We start from the raw sequence: 20,097 nt of genomic DNA, 5'->3' as shown, positions 1-20,097 counted from the left end.
ACCTATTATGAAAAAAAAACATTTACTATATTGACTATTTATATCAAACTCCTTAATTAATCACCTTTAGAAATATAAATAGAATTAAAACGAGTAAAAGGTTGTTGTTTGAATGGCGAAATTAGTTTAAATCATTACAATAAATAGAGTGAAATAAGAAAATAATTTATTACTAACACAATATTAATGATAATAAATAATATATCCATTAACTAAAACAAAATTAAGATGTTATAACAAACAAATAAATAAACTAAAAACACATAGTGTAAAATGATGATATTATAATAAGACACTCAAGTAAACCGTTGTAACTTAAAATGTACGTAATATTGAAATAAATATTATATTCGTCTTCATTTAAATTGTACATTAGCGCAAAAAATACTTGTTACAACAATTTTTCATATCGATGATAATATATCAAGTATAAAAAATGGCGTGATGACAGTATGATAAATATAAGAAACTTTTCTATAATGGTTGGATGTAAAATTGGTATAGAAAGTGGCACGGTGCAAAACTTAATAAATTTTAAATATTACGTATAAAAGTCATTGCACTCAGTATAAAAGTCATTTTTTTATACTGGTTAAACTTATAACCCGCATAGAAAGTGACACGGTGGTAAAAATGTAATATTAGGGAACACTTTCTATATTAGTTAGTCACTATAATCGGTATAGGATGTTTAATATTCATCTTCTTCTTCCTTTTGCACTTCATTTTCGCGAAATCCCCCAACTTTCTCTATGCTTCTCCTTCTGGTTCGTTTCTTCCTGCATTCGTCTTTCTTTCATTTGTTGCGCGAACCAATTGCTTTGTTATGTTTCCTTGGGTTGCTTCATTGGTTCTTTGAGTGTTCTTTATTGTGGATGTGTTTTCGTTGGTCGGTGGTTGTCGTGGATGTCGTTACTATTGTGCATTCCTTCCTTGCTCTGTCGTTGGTGGTTGTGCTTCTTGTCGTGGTGGGTGATGATGGTGTGTCCATCAGTAGATGGTTGGGTTGTCGTGGTTCTTGTTGTGGTGAAGGTGTCATGGATTTTTCCTGTTGCTACTGTAATGCGCGATGGGTTGGTTGTGGTTTTGCCACTTTGCTCAAGTTGTCATGGTGTGATGGGTGGCTGACGGTTCTCGTGTTATTTTATGATCTTCCTATTATGGTTACAGGTAAATTTTGAACCTGCATTACTGTTGTTGATGATGTTGCGTTGTTTGATATTTACTCTTACATTGTATTTGTTGTGAGGAAAAATCAATATTGTGATGTTCTCCATTGTTTGGAGCTTTCTATGTCTATGTTATTGCATTCAATTGGTGTTATTACCCAATTAGTGTGATTATCTTCTATGTTAGAACTGATTAGTAAACAGTGAGATAGAATAATAATTTATGTTATCTTGATTTTTTTTCTTTTCGTTGAATAGAATGCCATAGGTTGTGGATTTTTTATGGTGATCACCAAATAAATTCTAGGCAAAAGAAAAATGGAGATAAGTATGAGTCCTAATTACTAGGACTATTTATGAATGAGATATTAGTCTTTTAAATACTTTGAAGTGAGACATTGAACTAAATTCATTAATTAATTGTTTACATATACCAATGGATCAGAATTGGATTTGATACGCACAACAAATGAATATGAGAGTGGAATAGAATAATTTCTTGAATTTGTAAAGATGAATGTTTTAGACAATAACAAAAGATTCTATTGTCCATGTGTTGATTGTTTTAATGAGTGAAAACTTCCAACTAAAGTGGGAGCATGTTCTTTTGTGATGTATTCCTAAAGATGTACACAAAGTGAACTTGGCATGGTGAATTAATAAACATGCCAAGTGTAACTGAGTCTCGAGTAGAAGTAGAAGAAGTTGATTTAGAGTTGGGTGATCAGTTAAAGAACATGATACGTGATGTTAGAATGATTCCTTCCGACATGCTCATGTCTATGGCAACTTGTGCAGTGATGCAGAAAAACCTTTATTTATATCCAAAATGAGTGAAGTATACTCGATTATCAACGATATTAAAATTATTTAATTGAAGGAGAAATGGGTGGACTGATAAAAGTTTCACAAAACTGCTTCCTGAAGGTAACACATTGCCAACACACAATTATGATGCGAAGAAGATATTGTGTCCCATGGGTATTGAGTAATCCAAATGATGCAAAACTCTTCAGATGACTTGCAAATGGACGTATAAAAGATAGTAATGTCAACATTTTATAACTAACATTTTAAGTCATTATCATTATAACTTGACTTAAAATGTTCATTACGTAGATTTTTGATAATGTATCTGTCAACACCCAATTTTGTCCGGGTAAATCAATAAAGATTAAAACAAAATAAAAGAATAATTAGTGGTGGGTAAAAAGATAAAATAAATTTCCTAAAAAGTGTATATAGTTTTCAAACTTTAATTTAGCCCAAGAGTCCAAGAGTTTTATGCATATCTTTAAGACACATCACTAGAAAATATTTTTGAAATATTAGTTTTTAGATAAGAGAATGTTAAAAATTGACAAAGTTGCTGACAATAATTATAATTAATGTCTTCAATATTATTTGATTTGTTTTTCTTGCAAGACCTTTTTTTTCCCCTGGCAAGATTACCATAATATTACAATTTGTGTATATAAATACGCACCCTATGATAGAAAAAAGGGAGACGAAAAAAATACAGAGAGAGACACACAGAAATAATAGAGATAGAAAGAGAGAAAGAAAGTATAGAAAAATATAAGTTCTCATGCAAGAATTCTGTCAACGACAACCACCAAGGAAGAATTAGAGAAGTACCCAAAGCTTAAAAGGTATGTCACCTTTACACCTTTCTTTTTTCTCTTTTGATTGTACTCTGAAGTTTTTTCTAAACGTATTATTTTACTACACACAAATAACGTTTTTTTTAACATAAAAAGAATAGTTTCCTTCGTTTCTTTTCGTATTGGTTACATCTCTCGCATCACGTGATATTTATTTTTAAATTTTATTCCAAAAATAAAAAATATTTTCTTATCAAGTATTTTCTTTTAAAAAAAATAATAAATCATAAAATAAAAGGTATAAGTACCGCGGCCTATGGCCAGTTTCTTTCCTTTTCACCATTCTTAAAATAAAAGAATACAAAATCTTTAAAATAAAAAAATGACAACATTTGTTAAACAAACTTTTTTTTTACTATAACTACGTGATCCGTGATTGTTCATCTTGTTCATCATAAATGATATACGTAGGATAACTACGTGATCCCTGATTGTTCATCATAAATGATATACATAGGATCAAGGTCAATATTTGTCGGACTAATAAAACAAAAAAATATTTTGTTATTAGTTTCTTTATATAATTATTTTTTAGGGAAAATTAAATATTTTGGAAAACCACATCAACTTTATACATTTAATTAAAAGTACTGCTTTTTGGGCAATACTTTTTTATACATGCGTAACCGATTTCCAAACCTAAAATTTAGTTTTCGTAGACTATGTGTTATTTTATGGTTTTACATAGTTTTTCCAAAATAAATTATGGTGATGACTCTCAAAACTTTTTTCTTAAACTTTTTCAATTCGTCGTCCCGTCACGATTTCTGTTGCTACAATACCTTCAATGGAAATGTTTAGAAGCATTCAACTGTATTTTTGTTAAATGTTTATAGATGATGTTAGAAAAATTAAAGATATTTATTATAGCTTGAGGTTAAGAATTATTTATTGACGTGTTTAGAGAGTACATTGATTTTTTTTATATATATCCACTGGATTGCTACAATTGCTAAATAACTCACTTAATACTCAGTAAAGAAAATCAAATGTCACTCTACCTAAAAGTGAAACAGAGGCTTAATTTTAAAGATTTCAAATTGATGATTGCATTACTTCTCAAAAGTTAAAAATGGTTTCTCTACAAAAATACAAATCACTATTTTTTAATAATTTAAAGCGATTAGATTGATGTAAAAAAGAAAAAAGCTATAGATTTTTGTTTTCATTTATAACACACTCATATGACAGTTTTTTTTTTCATTAAGTAAAAGAATGTTTTACTGATTTATTCAGCCATGCAAATTAATGGCACAACCTTTGAATATTCCATCAATACATATGGTACATATTCTATTCATAGATATATGGTCAGTGGCTATTGCCATTCTCCCTTTCCCACCGGAAAGAATATATAAGAACTCTTTGCAACAATGGTGCGATTCCAAGGTTTAGTGTCCGGCTGAGGCAGCGCCACGTGTAATCTCTATGTTTAAGATAATAAATCAAGTATCACTGTTTTATTTTATTGATTCGTATATTTAAAATAGACCGATAATAAGTTATCAAATATGCAGCTTTTAAAAAAAATGTTTTTTAATTTTTAACCATACATTAAATCATGTCTTCTTTGGTACCACAAGTTTCATGTGTGTATATTGCAAACTATTATTATAAAAACAAATCTCTGTCAGCATCTCTCAGCCGTGTCCCAGTGGGCCAAACAAAAGCAATAATACAAACACCAGAAATAGACACAAGCCATAATTTCACCACCTACTCCATTATTTTATGCTCCCTCTTGTCATCTTTTTCGTTTTTTTGACCTATGGAAAAGCATGCTGTAAAAGCCTGCATCAATCTCAGATAAAAATATTTGTATTCTAATGTAACTTAATGAAACACGTGTTGTATAACTTACACAGTAAAACATGAGTGATGCTGCAATGCAATGCCCTTTTTGTGGGGGCATGCTTCCTTTAAATATCAGCCATTCCTTCCTTTCAACAATTCATCCACTTCCATTTTCTTTCTCCTCTATATTCCATTTTCCTTCTGCGTTATTTCTCCACTCACCATGCTTCCAAAGTTCATCAACATCAGCCCCTTCAAAGCGGAACACCAAGAATTGAAGCACATGAACAAAAGAAGAAAGCATGAGAAATCATTCGAGAGTAGCAGCATGGATGTTGGTCTGAGACTTCTCCCTCAAATCACCAGCTCAAAGACCACATCAAACGTTCTCTTGAAATCTGCAATGAGAAAGCCAAACCAGTATTCCATCCCTCAAGAATTCTGCTTCCTTAAAACTTGCAATCTCTGCAATAAGCAGCTCAGTCCAGACAAAGATATTTACATGTACAGGTATATATATATATACATATATAGTTATTTTAACATTGGAATTAGCATAGTGATTTTACGAGGATGTGTTTTGATTTGTGATACGATGTTTGTGCAGAGGGGATCAAGGTTTCTGCAGTGTAGAGTGCCGCAACAGACAAATAGTTTTGGATGAGATGAAGGAATTAGAAAGCTCAACCAAGCAAATGGTAGCATCTTACAGACAATGTTGCAGTGAGGCACGTCAAGAGACTCGCCTTATACTGAAGGACCTTCGAATGCAGAGACTCAAATCTAGAGTCTGAACAAAATCCTTATCAGTATAATGAAAAGCATTGGAAATAATTTTTGTAGATTTGCTGCATAACTATATGAAACATGTTATACAGTTCTTCTTTGTTTTTGAGAATTTTGACAGAATGATGTGACGTGTTGCTCAATATTTTTTTAACTGGAAGAAATATTAATATTCTTATATAGTTTATTTAGTTTAATCTTTAGAATAATAAATATAATATAATAATAATTATTATTATGAATATTCTATGCTGGCTGTTCTACCCTGACGTACTTTCTTTTATGTAAGCAAAATGGTGGATAAGGATACGCTTTTAAATTCCGTTTCTAGCCCTTCGATTTTCCTTAATGAGTATCTTATCACATGAACTGTTGCATAGGAATAATAAATATTGGACCCAGCTTTAAACACTGATATGGACTGCCATCAAGATATTTTTGCTATTAATCGATTTTATAAAAGTTAGATTTCTCATCGAGAGTGAGTTTGTGTTAGATTATTTCAGTTTAATAAAATGTTTATAATAAAAATCAATTAGATATTTTTATTTTATTTTTTATGGATCAGTTGTATTTAATGGAAATGAGAGAAGAGAAAGTGACAGAAGAGAAATATTTTAAGGAAAATGTTAACAGACTTGACTACATCCTATTTTTGCTGAGTCACACTGGCCACCCTTATTTATTGCTTTGGAAAGGTATCTTAAATTTCAATTTACAATTAAATGATGATTTTATTTTGGACAAAAATATATATACATTCTTATAAGAAAAATACTTAATAATATCTATTTATTTTAGTTCTATCTCTTGTTTTATATATCTTATAAATTTATCATTTCTTTTCTCTCTTTAGGTTTTAGTTGAAGTGTCTATCAATATCTTGAATGTCCATCAAACATTCTTTCATTTTAGTCATATCATCCATTCATATTATTATATAGTTGTCAAGCGGTTATTTTCAATTTTAAATTATTATTTTTCGAGTAAGTATAGTGAAAGCTAATGCGAATTTAGTTCTAAAATAATAAAATAGAAGAACTGAATTAAATAGATGAAGAAAGGATTGAAGAGAGAAATAAAGAAAAAAAAAAGTTAATGGAGAAAACAATAAAGAGGAGAACGAATTTATTGACTTCTAGTTGAAAAATAAACACTTGTTTACTTGAAAAGTACAAAAATTTTGTTATTAAATCTAACTCATATTAAAAAAACACAGGTGGGAAATGTTATTTATATATTCTATTAATACTTATATATAGTTTGACATTTCTTGAAAAGATATATATTAAATTTTAGGTTAAATCATGTTCTTTGTTATATTTTTATGAAAATTTCAAATCAGTCCTACTTTTTTTTTTTTTTCTGAATTTGGTTTTTATTTTAAAAATTTTGATTCAATCATGTTACTTTTATTAGTACTTTACTACGTTAAAGAGATACTATGTATCGGTTTATCTTTCTTAAATTTTAAATTTTAACTTTCTTAAAAATTTAAAATTTATGGTGTGTCAAATTGATGTTTTGTCACGACAAGATGTAATATATGACAACGACACACGTGTCACTATCATGTCATGTGTCATTGTCTTAATCACAATTTAGTCTTTATAATATTTTATTTTGTCTTAATTTGATCTCAACTTTTTTAAAATTAAACAATTTGTTTTATCTCTGAATTAAAACAATTTATATAAATGTTATACAAATATTTTTAAAATTTATATTTTTAGTAATATTAAGTTCATTTAAATTTAGATTTTATTGAATTTTATTTAAAATTGTTTTAAAGTTTTTAATAAAAAGTAATGTTAATAAAAAAAAATTCAAAATTGATTTCAACAAAATTAATTTAAATTTGTCTATCAATTTCATTTCATAAAATAAAATAAATTTATCAACTTTTTCAATTCTCGTAAATAATTATATATTTTTAAATATGTAAAATTCAATAATTTATATACAAATATTTTAGTTGGTTTAAAAATAAAAATTGTATAAATTTAAATGTAAAATTTAAATAATAATTTAAAATAAATAAATTTAACATTTCTAAATAATGTTAAATAAAGTTCAATGTAAAATATAAATATAAATAAATTTAATCTTAATCAAAATATTTAATAAAAATATTTGTATAATATTTATAAAAAAATAAATTTGGTTTCAATTTAGAGATGGAAAAATGTACATAATTTAAAAAAAATAAAACTAAATTGAGACAAAATAAAAATTCGGAAACCAAATTAAGATTAAGGTAATGATACCGGGTGAGAGTGACTTCTGCCACATCAAACTACCACTATCATGTGACATGATTTTAGCTTGACACATGACTAATTTTTATTTTTTATAAATAAATATTTAAAAAAAAAAGTCATAACTACAAACAGAAATAATCTAATTGTATCAAAATTTTCAAAATAAAAATCAAATTGAGAGGCATGGATGTTTATAATGAATAGGGGTTGCTCTAAAAAAAAGTCGTTAGTTTGTGGGTTTTAATATGAACGTTATAAAGAGCTGTCATAATTTGTGGATTTATATTGCATATAATTATCCTATTTATCACGCTTTTTGAAGTGTTGAGTAATGCTTTATTTGTAGCCATTATTTTGGATTTATGGATAATTAATATGATTTGTTCAATTAATTAGTTATGTTATCTGTGTTGGCTAATTAGGTTAACCGAATGGTTAAAATCGTATGTAGTGAAATAATCATATTAGCTGGGAACCGATGTTGATTTTGATATTTTGGATGCTTAATATTGTAAAGTTTGTTACTTGATTAATAATTTTACGTGGGTAATTTGAATTAGTAGATGATTTATATTCTAAGTTGGTTAAAACAATATTTCATCTACAATTAGCTACATAAAAAAAATCTAAACATATTATCACAACATTTTTTTGTTTTAAATTTCGAATACTTATACAATGCTAGATAAGACGTGCATTAAGAAAATTAAACATAAATAAACTAGTGGTAAATTGTTTAAATTATAGTATAGGTTAGCCAATTGAATTACTTTAAATAGTTTTATAATATGACATGGCCAGCAAAGGTAGAGTGGTACATGTATTAAAAGAGTTACTTTAAAAAATATTAATAAGCACTTAAAATAACAAAAAATAACAAAAAATAACTAAACAAATAAATCATGCAATTATATTTATAAAATATATATTTTACTTCCTTTTCAAGTAACTGATACCGTATAAAAAGAAATTGTATTTGGTGTGTAAATTTGTGATTCTTTTATGTCAATTAATATATTAAATAAATCATGTATTAACCCTTTAAAAAATATTTAAAGAAATTACTCATATTCATTATTTCTAGCTAAAATCATATCAAATCTTAAAATATCTATTTCTTTCGCATTTAATTTTAAATTTAAAAATCTAAAACTTTAAAGAATAAAATTTGTCCTAGTTCTACCAATAGATTTAACTTTTGAAGAAAAGATATATTATTTCATTTTGAATTCTTTTAATTTTAAACTATTGACTTACTAAAAGAATAAGTTATCTTAATTTGGATCACGAATCTAAAAAATATGAAAATATAACTTAAAGAAAAAAATGAAAATAAAATTAATATTTATCATTATAATTATTTTACTAAAAAATCATTATATATTAATTAAATTTAAAGACAAAAAAGAATTAATTACTATAAAAAAAATACGGACTATTTGCGTCAAAACCTATCAGTTATTTAAAATATATATATATATAAAGGAAATTTAATTTGGTGTAAATTGTGAGAAACTCTTATCATTAATTAATACTTAAAACATTAAATAATAGATGTATAAATCTTTTTTTAGAAAAATGTATAAATTTTCTTGAAAAAAAATTAAAAGAAAGGAATCTTCGTTAATATGATTCAATGAAAATTTCAAGTTAAAATCATATAAAATCTTAAATATATGTAAAATCTTTAAAATAATGTATTAAAGTTGATAAATGTTTTCAAATTAATGAGAGTGAATATTTTATTTTAAAATAATTTAATAGTATAAATAAAATTTTTTAAACTTATTTTATTATTAAAATATATTTTATTTTTTAAAAATTTGTCTCTTAGTTTTCTCTCTCTGAGTTTTTTCATTCATCCATATTTTTTGATGATCATGAAGTTTATAGAAGATCCTAACTGAGTTATCTCCACATCTAGTCGATCAAATTCTGTCATAGAAAATAAGTTTGGACTCATTTTTTCTACTTTATTTTAATATGTTTTTGAAAGAATAAGGTGTAATTGAATGTTTAATCATGGGTTATGGAGTTGAAATTAATTGTTTATTGAAATGTGTATTATGAAGGTTCTTTAATATATGTTCATGATTCCCATATAAGTACAAATCATCTTTAACTAAAGAAATTAGGTTCTTCAACTAATAAATAATAAGAATGTATATAAAAAGCAAACAAGTTTTGACGGTTTTGACTTTCTGGGATAGCATTATAATTCTTTATAAGATGTCCCAACAATGTAGAGTTAGAAGCTAACAGGAACACAAGAATTTCTTGAAAAGTAAAGGCTTGAATTGTGCATAATAAGTATGAAAAATGTCTCAAAAATGTTCTGATATTAATTATGAGAACATGTTCTGAGTTTTTTAGTGCTTTTGATCATTTTTAAATATGAAAAATGTCTCAAAATGATAATTTAAATGGTTGTAAATAAAAATATTATTTTGATATAGATCAGTAATACAAGTTGTTTTGAAAATGAAAATTTATAAAATGTAAAAGTTTTTTATACCTAATAAATAATTTTCTTTAATTTTAAGCTACTCATGACATCTAAAGTCAAAAAAATATTATTATTTATAAACAATACTAAGAAACTAGCAATATTTGTTCTTCTAGTGTATATTTAGATTTTTTTTTCTGAATAACTGATTTATCTTGCTTTGATTTCTGATTAATTAATCTAAAAAATTTAATTTTTTCATACAGACCAATTTTCAACCTGACTTATTTAGAACCCTTGAACCTATGCGGTTCATCAACCCAACTACTTTAATTTACTTATTTATTATTTTGTATTTTAATATTATTAGTTAACATTTTTATTATTATATTTAAATGATAATAAAGAAAAAGGATGTTTCAAGAGACAAAAATATTATAAATTCATCCATTTAAGTCTCTAATCTTATAAATGGATAAATGACACAAAAATTATCAATATTATAAACTTTTTAGGTTTGCTTTTCAACTATATTTGAGTTGTATGTTAATTTTTTATTTTGAATTGTCTTTGGAGTTTAATATTATTTTAGAGTGAAATTATTTAAATTTGAATTACAAAAAAATTGTAATTTTTTTTTGGATTTAAAAAAAATTATAATTAAGTGAGTCAGTGAGTCTACCCGTTTAACCCACCAACCTGTGGTCAGTTGGGCCGAGTTTAAATTTTTTCGATCACTAATAAATGAATCGGGTTGGATTGGCTCACTAAGGGGCCAATCCTGATGGGCCGGGCCGGGTTGAGCCGGTTGGCCCGTTTAGACAACTCTCATTAGGACATTATAAAAGGGCACCAAAACATTTTGTAATTCATTCTTTGGTTTGTGATTTGTTTGTTATCCGTGTTATGTGCAATGGCTCCTTATTCTACAACAAACAATGGAAGAACATCAAATCAAAGAAAGAGAAAGATTGAGATCAAAGAAGTTGAACAGAAAAACAGACGATGCGTCACCTTCTCAAAACGAAAATTAGGACTTTTTAACAAGCTCACTGAACTTTCTCTTCTATGCAAAGCACAAACTGCTTTGATCATCACCTCTGAAAATGGCAACGTGTATTCCTGTGGTTATCCTAATACCGACGCCGTTCTCTATCGCTACGTCAGCGGAGGGTTTACCGAACTCTGCAAAGTTACACAGGACCAGCAAGAATATAACGAAAAGCAAAGACTTGAATATGAGAATGTGCACAAGAACTTGAAAGAAAAGCACAAGCAATTGGAAGAATTGAAAGAAGCACAAAAGAGTCGTTCTTGTTTTGATTCTTGGTGGAATCTCTCCCATCAAAACATGTCTTTGGAAGATCTTGAAGAGTTCAAGACCTCTTTGGAAACTTTTAAGTTTAATCTCATCACACTGTTGCAAGAGAAAGAAATAAGTCTTCCATTAAGTATGGCATCAAGAAACTCCCAAAGCGTTCTTTAAGGAGTGTGGATTATAGTTTTTTACATGCGTTTTCATTAGATATGTTGATTCTTTTCAGTTATAGTTATTTTCTATTGTGATTAGATTTAGCATTTTCTTTTTCCTTCACTGTTGTATAATCTCCTTGCTGAGGTATTTTGTAATCATCTTCTTTCATTCAATAAACATTTTCTGTTATATTCTCATATTCTTCTTGTTCTTTGCTTAGTATCTTGTAATATGTTGTTAGTATTTTTTATTTGACACATGGAAACATATTCGAGTGCAAATATGATTTTTTTTCCGTTAAACGTTCTTTATTCTTTAAATAAAGAAAGTTACAAACAATCCTTTAGATTTCAGTGAAGATTACATATTAATTATATATTTATTAATAAGCCTCTTACATTTCGTATTTTATTGTAATTATGAGTGTTAGATTTTTCAATAAATGATATAAAATGAAAGCAAGTTTATTTTTGAAGTTTGATGGGATCTGTAAACGGGACTATTATTTGAAGGAATTTTTGTTCCCCTTAATTAATCAAGAACAAAGAAAGATATTCATCTAATTATAATTATATTTGTGCTGATTAAACTAATTTTCATAATTTTTTTCATCTATATTATATATGTTTATTATTTTTCTCTCTATTCTTTTTCTGTTATAGGTATGTATTTTGTAATCATCTTTTTTTTGTTCAATAAACATCTTCTGTTCTATTCTTATATTTTTTTCTTTTTTGTTTAATATACTGTAATATGTTGTCCTGAATTTTTGTTTTGAAATATTGGAACATAACCAAATGCAAATATTGTTTTCTTATTATGGGATCATTAATAGTCATTATTTATTCTTTAAATCAAGAAAGAATTTACAAATAAAACGTTAGATTTAAGTGAAGATTATATATTAATTATATATTTTATTAATACGCCCTCTTGCCTTTTTTTATTTTAGTGTAATTATGAGGAGCTAGATCTTTCAATCAATGATAAAATATGAAAGGAAGTTTGTTTTTTAAGTTTAATGGGATCTCAAAGCGATACCATTATTTGAAGAAATTTTCGTTCTCCTTAAATAAATCAAGAACAAAGAAAGAAAGTGGTTCATTTAATCATAACATTATTTATGTTTGACTTAATTTTTATAATTTTATTCTTCCTATATTTTTATAAGGATAACGATAATATGTTGATTTCACAAATGAATTAAGTGGAAGTAATTTTGTGTTTTACTTTACGTTGATTTTTTGTGTGTGTATATCCATGATATATTTGTGTGTGTATATCCATGGTACATAAGAACCCCAAACTCTTAGTCACCTCTCTCATTCTTCTCAACCTTTTTTCTTTCATCTCTCTCACTCCAACCTTTTCTTTGTCATCCTACTGTAGCCCCACCTGAAAAAATCAGAAACACTTGTCGTTAAACAATTTGCCTTTGTAAGAGTTGAGTCATTGACATATTCACCTTCAGGCAAAGGTTAATTCAAGATATCTTCAATTTCACCATCTTCACTGACCTATGTAATTTCATCATCTGCATATGTTAATCATTATCTCAAAAAAACCCTGCCAATTACCAATTCCTTCGGATGTCATTATGCTTGTGAAAATTAGATAAAATTATATGACAATATAAAATGAAAACTCATTATAAAATCATTTTTTGTAAGATTGTTAGTGTTTCTGATTTTTTTCAGTTGGGCTACCATAGGATGACAGAGAAAATGTTAGAGTGAGAGAGATGAAAGATAAAGAGTTGAGAGGAATGAAGGAGGTGAGCAATATAAGGGTATTTTTGTCTACTAAAACCGGTACACATTGCTAAAATGTACCAACTGAAAAACAGGCGTACGCGTATTAGCAAACCCCTATATATAATGTATAACTTAATTATAAAATATCGTGATAGAATATATTTTTCTAAAATAAAAGAATTTTCAATGTGAGTTTTCTTGAAGAGAACACTTGGACCATGGTTGAATCTCACCAAAATGAATTAAACTATAAGTAGTAAATAAATTTATGTATAAAAACTTAAGATACCGTAACTCAAAATCTTAAAATAATTAATTTATGAATTCATTTATTTATGTATATCATTCAACTTATTTGTTTTTAGTTAGTTAGGTGGAACTTTCAACTTGAATTCTTAATCAATTTTGTATTGGATTACTAAATACTATTATTGTAATTTATTAAAGATAATAGTATAAAACCTTTTGATACTATTTGCATATATAACTACTTTATTTAGATAATATTAAAGTTATATATAGTTTCATTATTTTAAAAGATTCATTTCATTAATTAGTATGTGTCAAGGAGAGATTCTTTTGTGTGTATATATTGAATTATATTAAAAAAAAGGTGACTTTTTAGTTTAATTAGCAAATAGTAATATCAAAAATTTACTTTTTATATTGTTCAAATTGTAATTTTAACTATATTCCTAACTAATTTACAATTTGAACATTTGCAAATGAGAACAAAAACATTATAAATAAAATATTTTATTTTATTTTATTAAATTATATGTATTCTCCTTTTACATTTGTATTCACAAAAGAAAATTTGACCATAAAAAAATTATTGTTAAAAATCAGTCATCCATTGGATATTCATTTAAAACATATTCGTGCATATTTTAAAATATGTATACACCCACAAATATTTAGAAAAATACATTTTATAATTTTTTAAAATAAAATCTAAATAAAATTCTAAAATAAATAAATATAAATTAAATTAAATATAAATTAAATTAAACTAAATTAAATATAAATTAAATTTAACTTAAAATATAAATTAAATTTTAACTTTTTACAATAATAAATACTCAAGTATAATACTCTTGTTTATAAATAAATATTAAAATATTTACTATCTACTATCCACTCATAATAAATATCTACGGATATGAAACTGCCACGAACTTCACAAAAAATAAAAGATATTTTTTATTTTATAAAATTATATTAGTGAACACAGCATTTAAAGTGTAAACTTGATGATTGAAACTAATGTGATTGTCATTTTTCCTTTTAAAATTGGAATTGTTGAGAATGAGAATAAGAATATTAGAATGACATCCCTCTTGTTCACCCCTCCCCAAGAAGAAGAGCCCAATTCAGTTTTCACCCTCTATTAAAAAACAAAGTATGAAATTTCTTCTTCCAAATGTGCTTCCAGCTAAAAGGGTTAGTACCTCCCATACCAATTGGAGAATAGATTCTTGCAAACTCATTGGGGAAAATGCCTTCAATAATTCTTCTTACCCTATTTTTTTTTTTTATTGTCTGTTCAATGGATGATTGATCAGCGAGTTTGGGTTTTATGCTCATAGGTGGCCACTTATTACGGTCTTCGTTAAGTGTATTTTACTCTCATATCACATGATTTTTTTTAGACTAATCTTACTTAGGGTAATATGAGATTATAAATACTTCAAAAAGTTTTTATATCTAGTCAAAATTAATTACTTCTGAAACAGGAATATTGTTTAATCACTATGCAAACTCATGTATATAAATATGAGTCTAAAGTCCCACGTCAATTAAAAAACAGTAAAATAAATACTATGTAAATAGAGGACCCCCTAAACCAATTAAGGATTGGAGGGATGCCATGTTAATATGAAGTTTCATATCTTTTAAAACGAATAAGATCACTACAGAGTTGGGTGGCGGTGGCCATAACAAGCTTCACAGCCACATCAAGATTCGCCCGCTCATTGGAAAATCGCAAACCCGTTCTATCCAGTTAAATACATTTAACTGGGAGCAGAAAAGGAAACGGTAGTTCAATCTCAAACACTATTTTATTGCAAATATAAGCAAATCTTATATTACACTTGGTGGGATTAGAACAAACCAGTCAACTGTAGTAACTCTCCATGTCCATTATGCCACTATGCCACAACAGCCAGATACTAATGGCATTTCACTTATGTTTACCTTTCACTGTTAATGTTCAGCTGGCAAATGTAAAATCCAAAGAGAAAACACCCACTGATATAATGAAAGTGTTTTTAGCTTTAAATCTCGGTCAGTGTTAGACCAGCCAGGAACTTCACTTTTCCAATCCATATTATATAGTAATTTTGAAAGAAGAAATCCAAAGCAGATATCTTACCAAGAACAACGGAACAAAATAATAATCTTAATTGTCATCTCGTGGAGCTAACATTATCTAATACTGACTAATTAGAGTATAACTCAAACACTTCTTCAACTTCAAAATTTAAATCAAATCTTGGGACAACAAAAGACAGAAGAATAAAAACAACTAGAAAATTGGATTTAATAATATGTTTGTACATGTAAATAACACTTCTCGTGGAGCTAACATTATCTAATACTTACGAATTAGAGTATAACCTAATATAAAGATCTTCCATAATTTCTATGTTTGTACATGTAAAGAACATTTCCATAAGGGTACCAGATCCTATGATCTATAAGAGGCAGGACAAATATTCAAAAGATACTAAATCAGAACCTAATTCCAGGATTTAATAATATGTTTGTACATGTAAATAACACTTCCTTCTACAAAGATCTCCCATAATTTCTATGTTTGTACATGTAAAGAACACTTCCATAAGGGTACCAGATCATATGATCTATAAGATGCAGGACAAATATTCAAAAGATACTAAATCAGAACCTAATTCCAGACTGGGGAGGTGATGATTCTATTTATGGTTAATCATATCATCGTCATCCTTCTTCTTCTTAGACTTTCGATATTTCTCCTCAACTTGCTTTGCATGTACCAAGGCAGTGTCTGCTAGCTTCCTCAAATTAGGAATTTGATAATTCTGAACCAAGTAAATCCCAACCGTCGTCCCAGCAATGAAAAGGAAGCTACTCCTAATTATGCCCATTATAGTTGCTTGAGTGGTTGAAATGAAATATCTGGTATTGTAATATCACTTTGCAAGAATCACCATTAGAAATAAAAAAAAATAAAAATAGAATAAGACAGAATTGTACTGAAGAATAATTTGTTTTGTGGTTTTATTCCACCGCCTTCGTGCATTGTGTTTATCATTATCAGATTCCATCTTCTCACGACACATTCCTCTTTATATAAACATTAAAATATTCATTGAACCAAATGAAAAACAATGAACTAACTATCTGGACAATGATATCAGGATGATGCAGAGAGCAGCAATATTATGTAATAATCTAAATGATTCGGGAAATCAAATTTTAACTTAAGAAAAAGTGTTTTCACGATACTATCTAACTCTATTTCCAGAATAAGCAAATTCAAAGAAAATTGGATGCCGAAAAACATGGTTATGAAGAGTTGTTAGCAACCGATTAGTCAACTAATCAATCATAAAAACAAAAATATCTATTGTTCTATACAATTTCGACAGAAGATGCTGCAAATTATACATAGACCAACAACTTAAAAAATCCATTCCATAGTTAATATAAATTGAAGAAAAAAATATCGTAGCAAATCTCGAGAGGTGGACGATACTGATCTGATTTCGCTAGATACCGAAATGGAAAATGGAGGAATGTGACGGTAGATAAGAAACTCTGGAAAACCTAAAACGATTTGGGGAAAAAGACCAGAAACACAACACCGCCATTGCCCATCTCCTCTTCTCCGCGCGCTTTTAAACGCATCGTTTCACTCTGTGAATGAGGAAAACATGTCTTATTTCTTTAATTAATTTTAATAATTTAACTTTTGTAAGGGAATGTAAACAGATAAAATATATTTTTGGTCCTTAATCAACTAATTTTCTTTATTATGTAATAATAATATTTTTTAAGAAAATTTCTAATATTAATGATTTTCTATTAAATTAAAACATTTATTAAATTAAATATTTTGTTACAAAACCTATATATTAAATATGAAAAGATATTTGGGTGATGTCTCAAATAAATCAAGAAAACCTATAGAGCAAATATTTGATATGTACCTTAAGAGTAAATAATATTTCACTTAAGAGTTTTGTGATGAGATCTTAAGGATTAAAGGATTTTCCTTTAATGAAACCAACATACACTTGTTAAGAGTAAAAAAAGAAAAAAATAAAAAATAAAAATACAAAGGAAACTATTTTATTTTTATATTCTTTCGCTCAACTTCAATATATACAAAATAATATTTTCAATTCAATAAATTAAAATAATTATTATAAATATATATTAAATTATCTTATTATAATTAATAAATGAAATTTAATTTATAAATGTTAATAATGATATATTTAAATCTTTCTAAAATATAATACTAAGAAATTAATTTTTATTTTAACTTGAAAACAAGCTTATTCCAATCAAAGTGGAGTAACATTAAAATTTTGAAGCAGATTCACCAAATTTTGATAAGCCCGGTGCGAGGTCTACAAATAATTACGTTCCTTGGAGAATCTAATGAGAAATTAATGCTTTATTGTAGTGTGTTCGTTACACTAGTGGCATTCATAGTAATGTAAATTCCAACGTTGCCTTTTTGCATGCAACATTTAAAATAAAACGGTCAAATATTTAAGACCCATGAGTATCAGTATCAGTTCACCTTTTGCATTCTCTATGTTTTCATTTCCTCTACTCTTCTTCACATCATCCTCTTATAAATGTGTGTGTGTGTGTATATATATATATATATATATATATATATATATATATATCAGAGAGAATGTAACTATTTTCTTCTGAAATGGAGGGAACTTCATACGCATCTGGGAATGTTTCCTCCACTGCTGAAGATCCTTTTGTTGACGATTTCTACTTTTCAGCACTTCACGATGCTGAAGAAATATTTCCAATTTCGGATGAGAAATATGCCGAAGAGTTACAACTCCAGGAAGCCCTCCATTCCTCCGCAATGTCAAGCGCTAGGGCTGAAAAAGAAGTTGTTATAGTGGACGAAGATGATGACGGCGACCACCATTTGAGAAAGCTCAAGGGGAAACAGAAAGATATCGGTGAATCTTCCCATGGCTACTGTGGTATTTGCATGGATGCGAAATCTGGAGAAGAAATGTTCAAGAACCAAAGCTGTTCTCACCTTTATTGTGTAGATTGCATTGGAGGACATGTTGCTGCAAAGATTCAGGAAAATATATCAATGGTGAAATGCCCTGAGCCAAAATGCAAAGAGGTTATAGAGCCTGAGAACTGTCGTTCGATTATCCCTAAAGAAGTGTTTGATAGATGGGAAAATGCTCTTTGTGAGAATGTAGTGCTTGAATCGCAAAAGTTTTACTGTCCTTTCAAGGATTGTTCAGCTATGATGATATGTGATGAAGGAGAAATAGTAACTATTTCTGAGTGTCCACACTGTAACAGATTGTTTTGTGCACAGTGTAAGGTTTCATGGCATGCAGGAATAGATTGCAGTGAATTCAACGCCTTGGAGCATGATGAGAGAGGGAGGGAAGATCTGCTGGTGCTGGATCTTGCCAAGAACAAAAGCTGGAGAAGATGTCCAAAATGCAGATTCTATGTGGAAAAAAATGAAGGATGTTCTCATATTTCTTGCAGGTTGGTGATTGTGCTGCATTATTTTTAAAAGACTTGTTTTTTGCGGAAAAGAAACAACAGTTGTTCGGAGAGTGAAAATTTGAAAATGTTTATGTTTATGTTTTGTTGGACTGAATCCTGTTCTAACAACCTGTTGATTTTTGTAGATGTGGTATGGAATTTTGTTATGCTTGTGGATCCTCTTGGTCACAGCACCATGCATGTTAACGTCAACAACTCTTAGCAAAAGCTTGTAGTTGATTTGGAATACAATTGTTTATCAGTGTAATGTTTACATGTGTTAACTCTCTCTCTCTATATATATATTTTATGTTTGCCATAGTTGGAGTTTTCGAATAAATTTAGCTGTTTAATTTTGAGTTTTTTGAGTACTAATGGTGCAAAGTGATATTATTTGTCGACGATCATGAACTAGGTTAAGATACAAATGGTAATTAGTCTTATGCTATGTATTTAAGGATTAATTTTTTAATATTTACAACTAAATTGAATGATTCTATTTAAGTTTGTATTTCTAGTCTATGAATGTCATGTTGTCCTACATGCTGAAACTAGTTCTGTGTACGTGTTAAATTATTGAAAATTTAATAATGTTATGTTATTCTTTTACATGTAAGAGAATATGAATCAGAAAATTGAAAAGGGAAAATGAAGGAGTAACGGGAAAAACGCATAATGGAATGTTGTTTTTAATGTGCATTTTATTATATTTTTATTTATCATGATAAAATGTAGACTTATGACAATATTGAGAAATGCGAAATTTTTTTTCAGCCTTATATTAGATAAATAAAAGGACAAATTATAAAGCACGGTGACTACATTTAAACTTACCATGGAATTACTATAGAAACTAATAAAAATAATAATAATAATAATAAAGATTATTTTATCATAAACAAAAAATAAACTAAAAAGTATCAAAGAAAAAAAAAATTTATAAAATAAATTATATTTTTTTTCTTCTTCTTTGTTTTTTCCAC

The 20,097-nt window shown here is 27.6% G+C and overlaps 4 protein-coding genes across 4 annotated transcripts; 3 read left to right on the top strand and 1 right to left on the bottom strand.

Moving 5' to 3' along the window:
* The first annotated feature begins 4,760 nt into the window (after positions 1–4,760).
* On the top strand, positions 4,761–5,604 carry LOC148200832 (FCS-Like Zinc finger 17-like). Its single transcript, XM_088114668.1, has 2 exons — positions 4,761–5,137; positions 5,235–5,604. The coding sequence occupies exons 1-2, from the start codon at positions 4,851–4,853 to the stop codon at positions 5,419–5,421; spliced, it is 474 nt and encodes a 157-aa protein (XP_087970794.1). The 5' UTR covers positions 4,761–4,850; the 3' UTR covers positions 5,422–5,604.
* Positions 5,605–11,033: 5,429 nt separating this feature from the next.
* On the top strand, positions 11,034–11,606 carry LOC124843911 (agamous-like MADS-box protein AGL29). Its single transcript, XM_047320747.2, has one exon. It carries the CDS (start codon positions 11,034–11,036, stop codon positions 11,604–11,606), a length of 573 nt encoding a protein of 190 aa, XP_047176703.2.
* A 4,360-nt stretch (positions 11,607–15,966) lies between these two features.
* On the bottom strand, positions 15,967–17,058 carry LOC148200831 (uncharacterized). Its single transcript, XM_088114145.1, has one exon. It carries the CDS (start codon positions 16,477–16,479, stop codon positions 16,288–16,290), a length of 192 nt encoding a protein of 63 aa, XP_087970271.1. The 5' UTR covers positions 16,480–17,058; the 3' UTR covers positions 15,967–16,287.
* A 1,229-nt stretch (positions 17,059–18,287) lies between these two features.
* On the top strand, positions 18,288–19,321 carry LOC148200830 (E3 ubiquitin-protein ligase RSL1-like). The gene is made up of 2 exons (XM_088112334.1): positions 18,288–19,114; positions 19,261–19,321. Exons 1-2 carry the CDS (start codon positions 18,288–18,290, stop codon positions 19,319–19,321), a joined length of 888 nt encoding a protein of 295 aa, XP_087968460.1.
* The last annotated feature ends 776 nt before the right edge of the window (positions 19,322–20,097 follow it).

The sequence above is a fragment of the Vigna umbellata genome, chromosome 4 (genome assembly GCF_029865625.1).
Source record: "Vigna umbellata cultivar VRB3 chromosome 4, Vumbellata_1.0, whole genome shotgun sequence".
Taxonomy (NCBI): domain Eukaryota; kingdom Viridiplantae; phylum Streptophyta; class Magnoliopsida; order Fabales; family Fabaceae; genus Vigna; species Vigna umbellata.
Note: the sequence above shows the minus strand (reverse complement) of the source record. Positions and strands in the feature narration are given on the sequence as shown.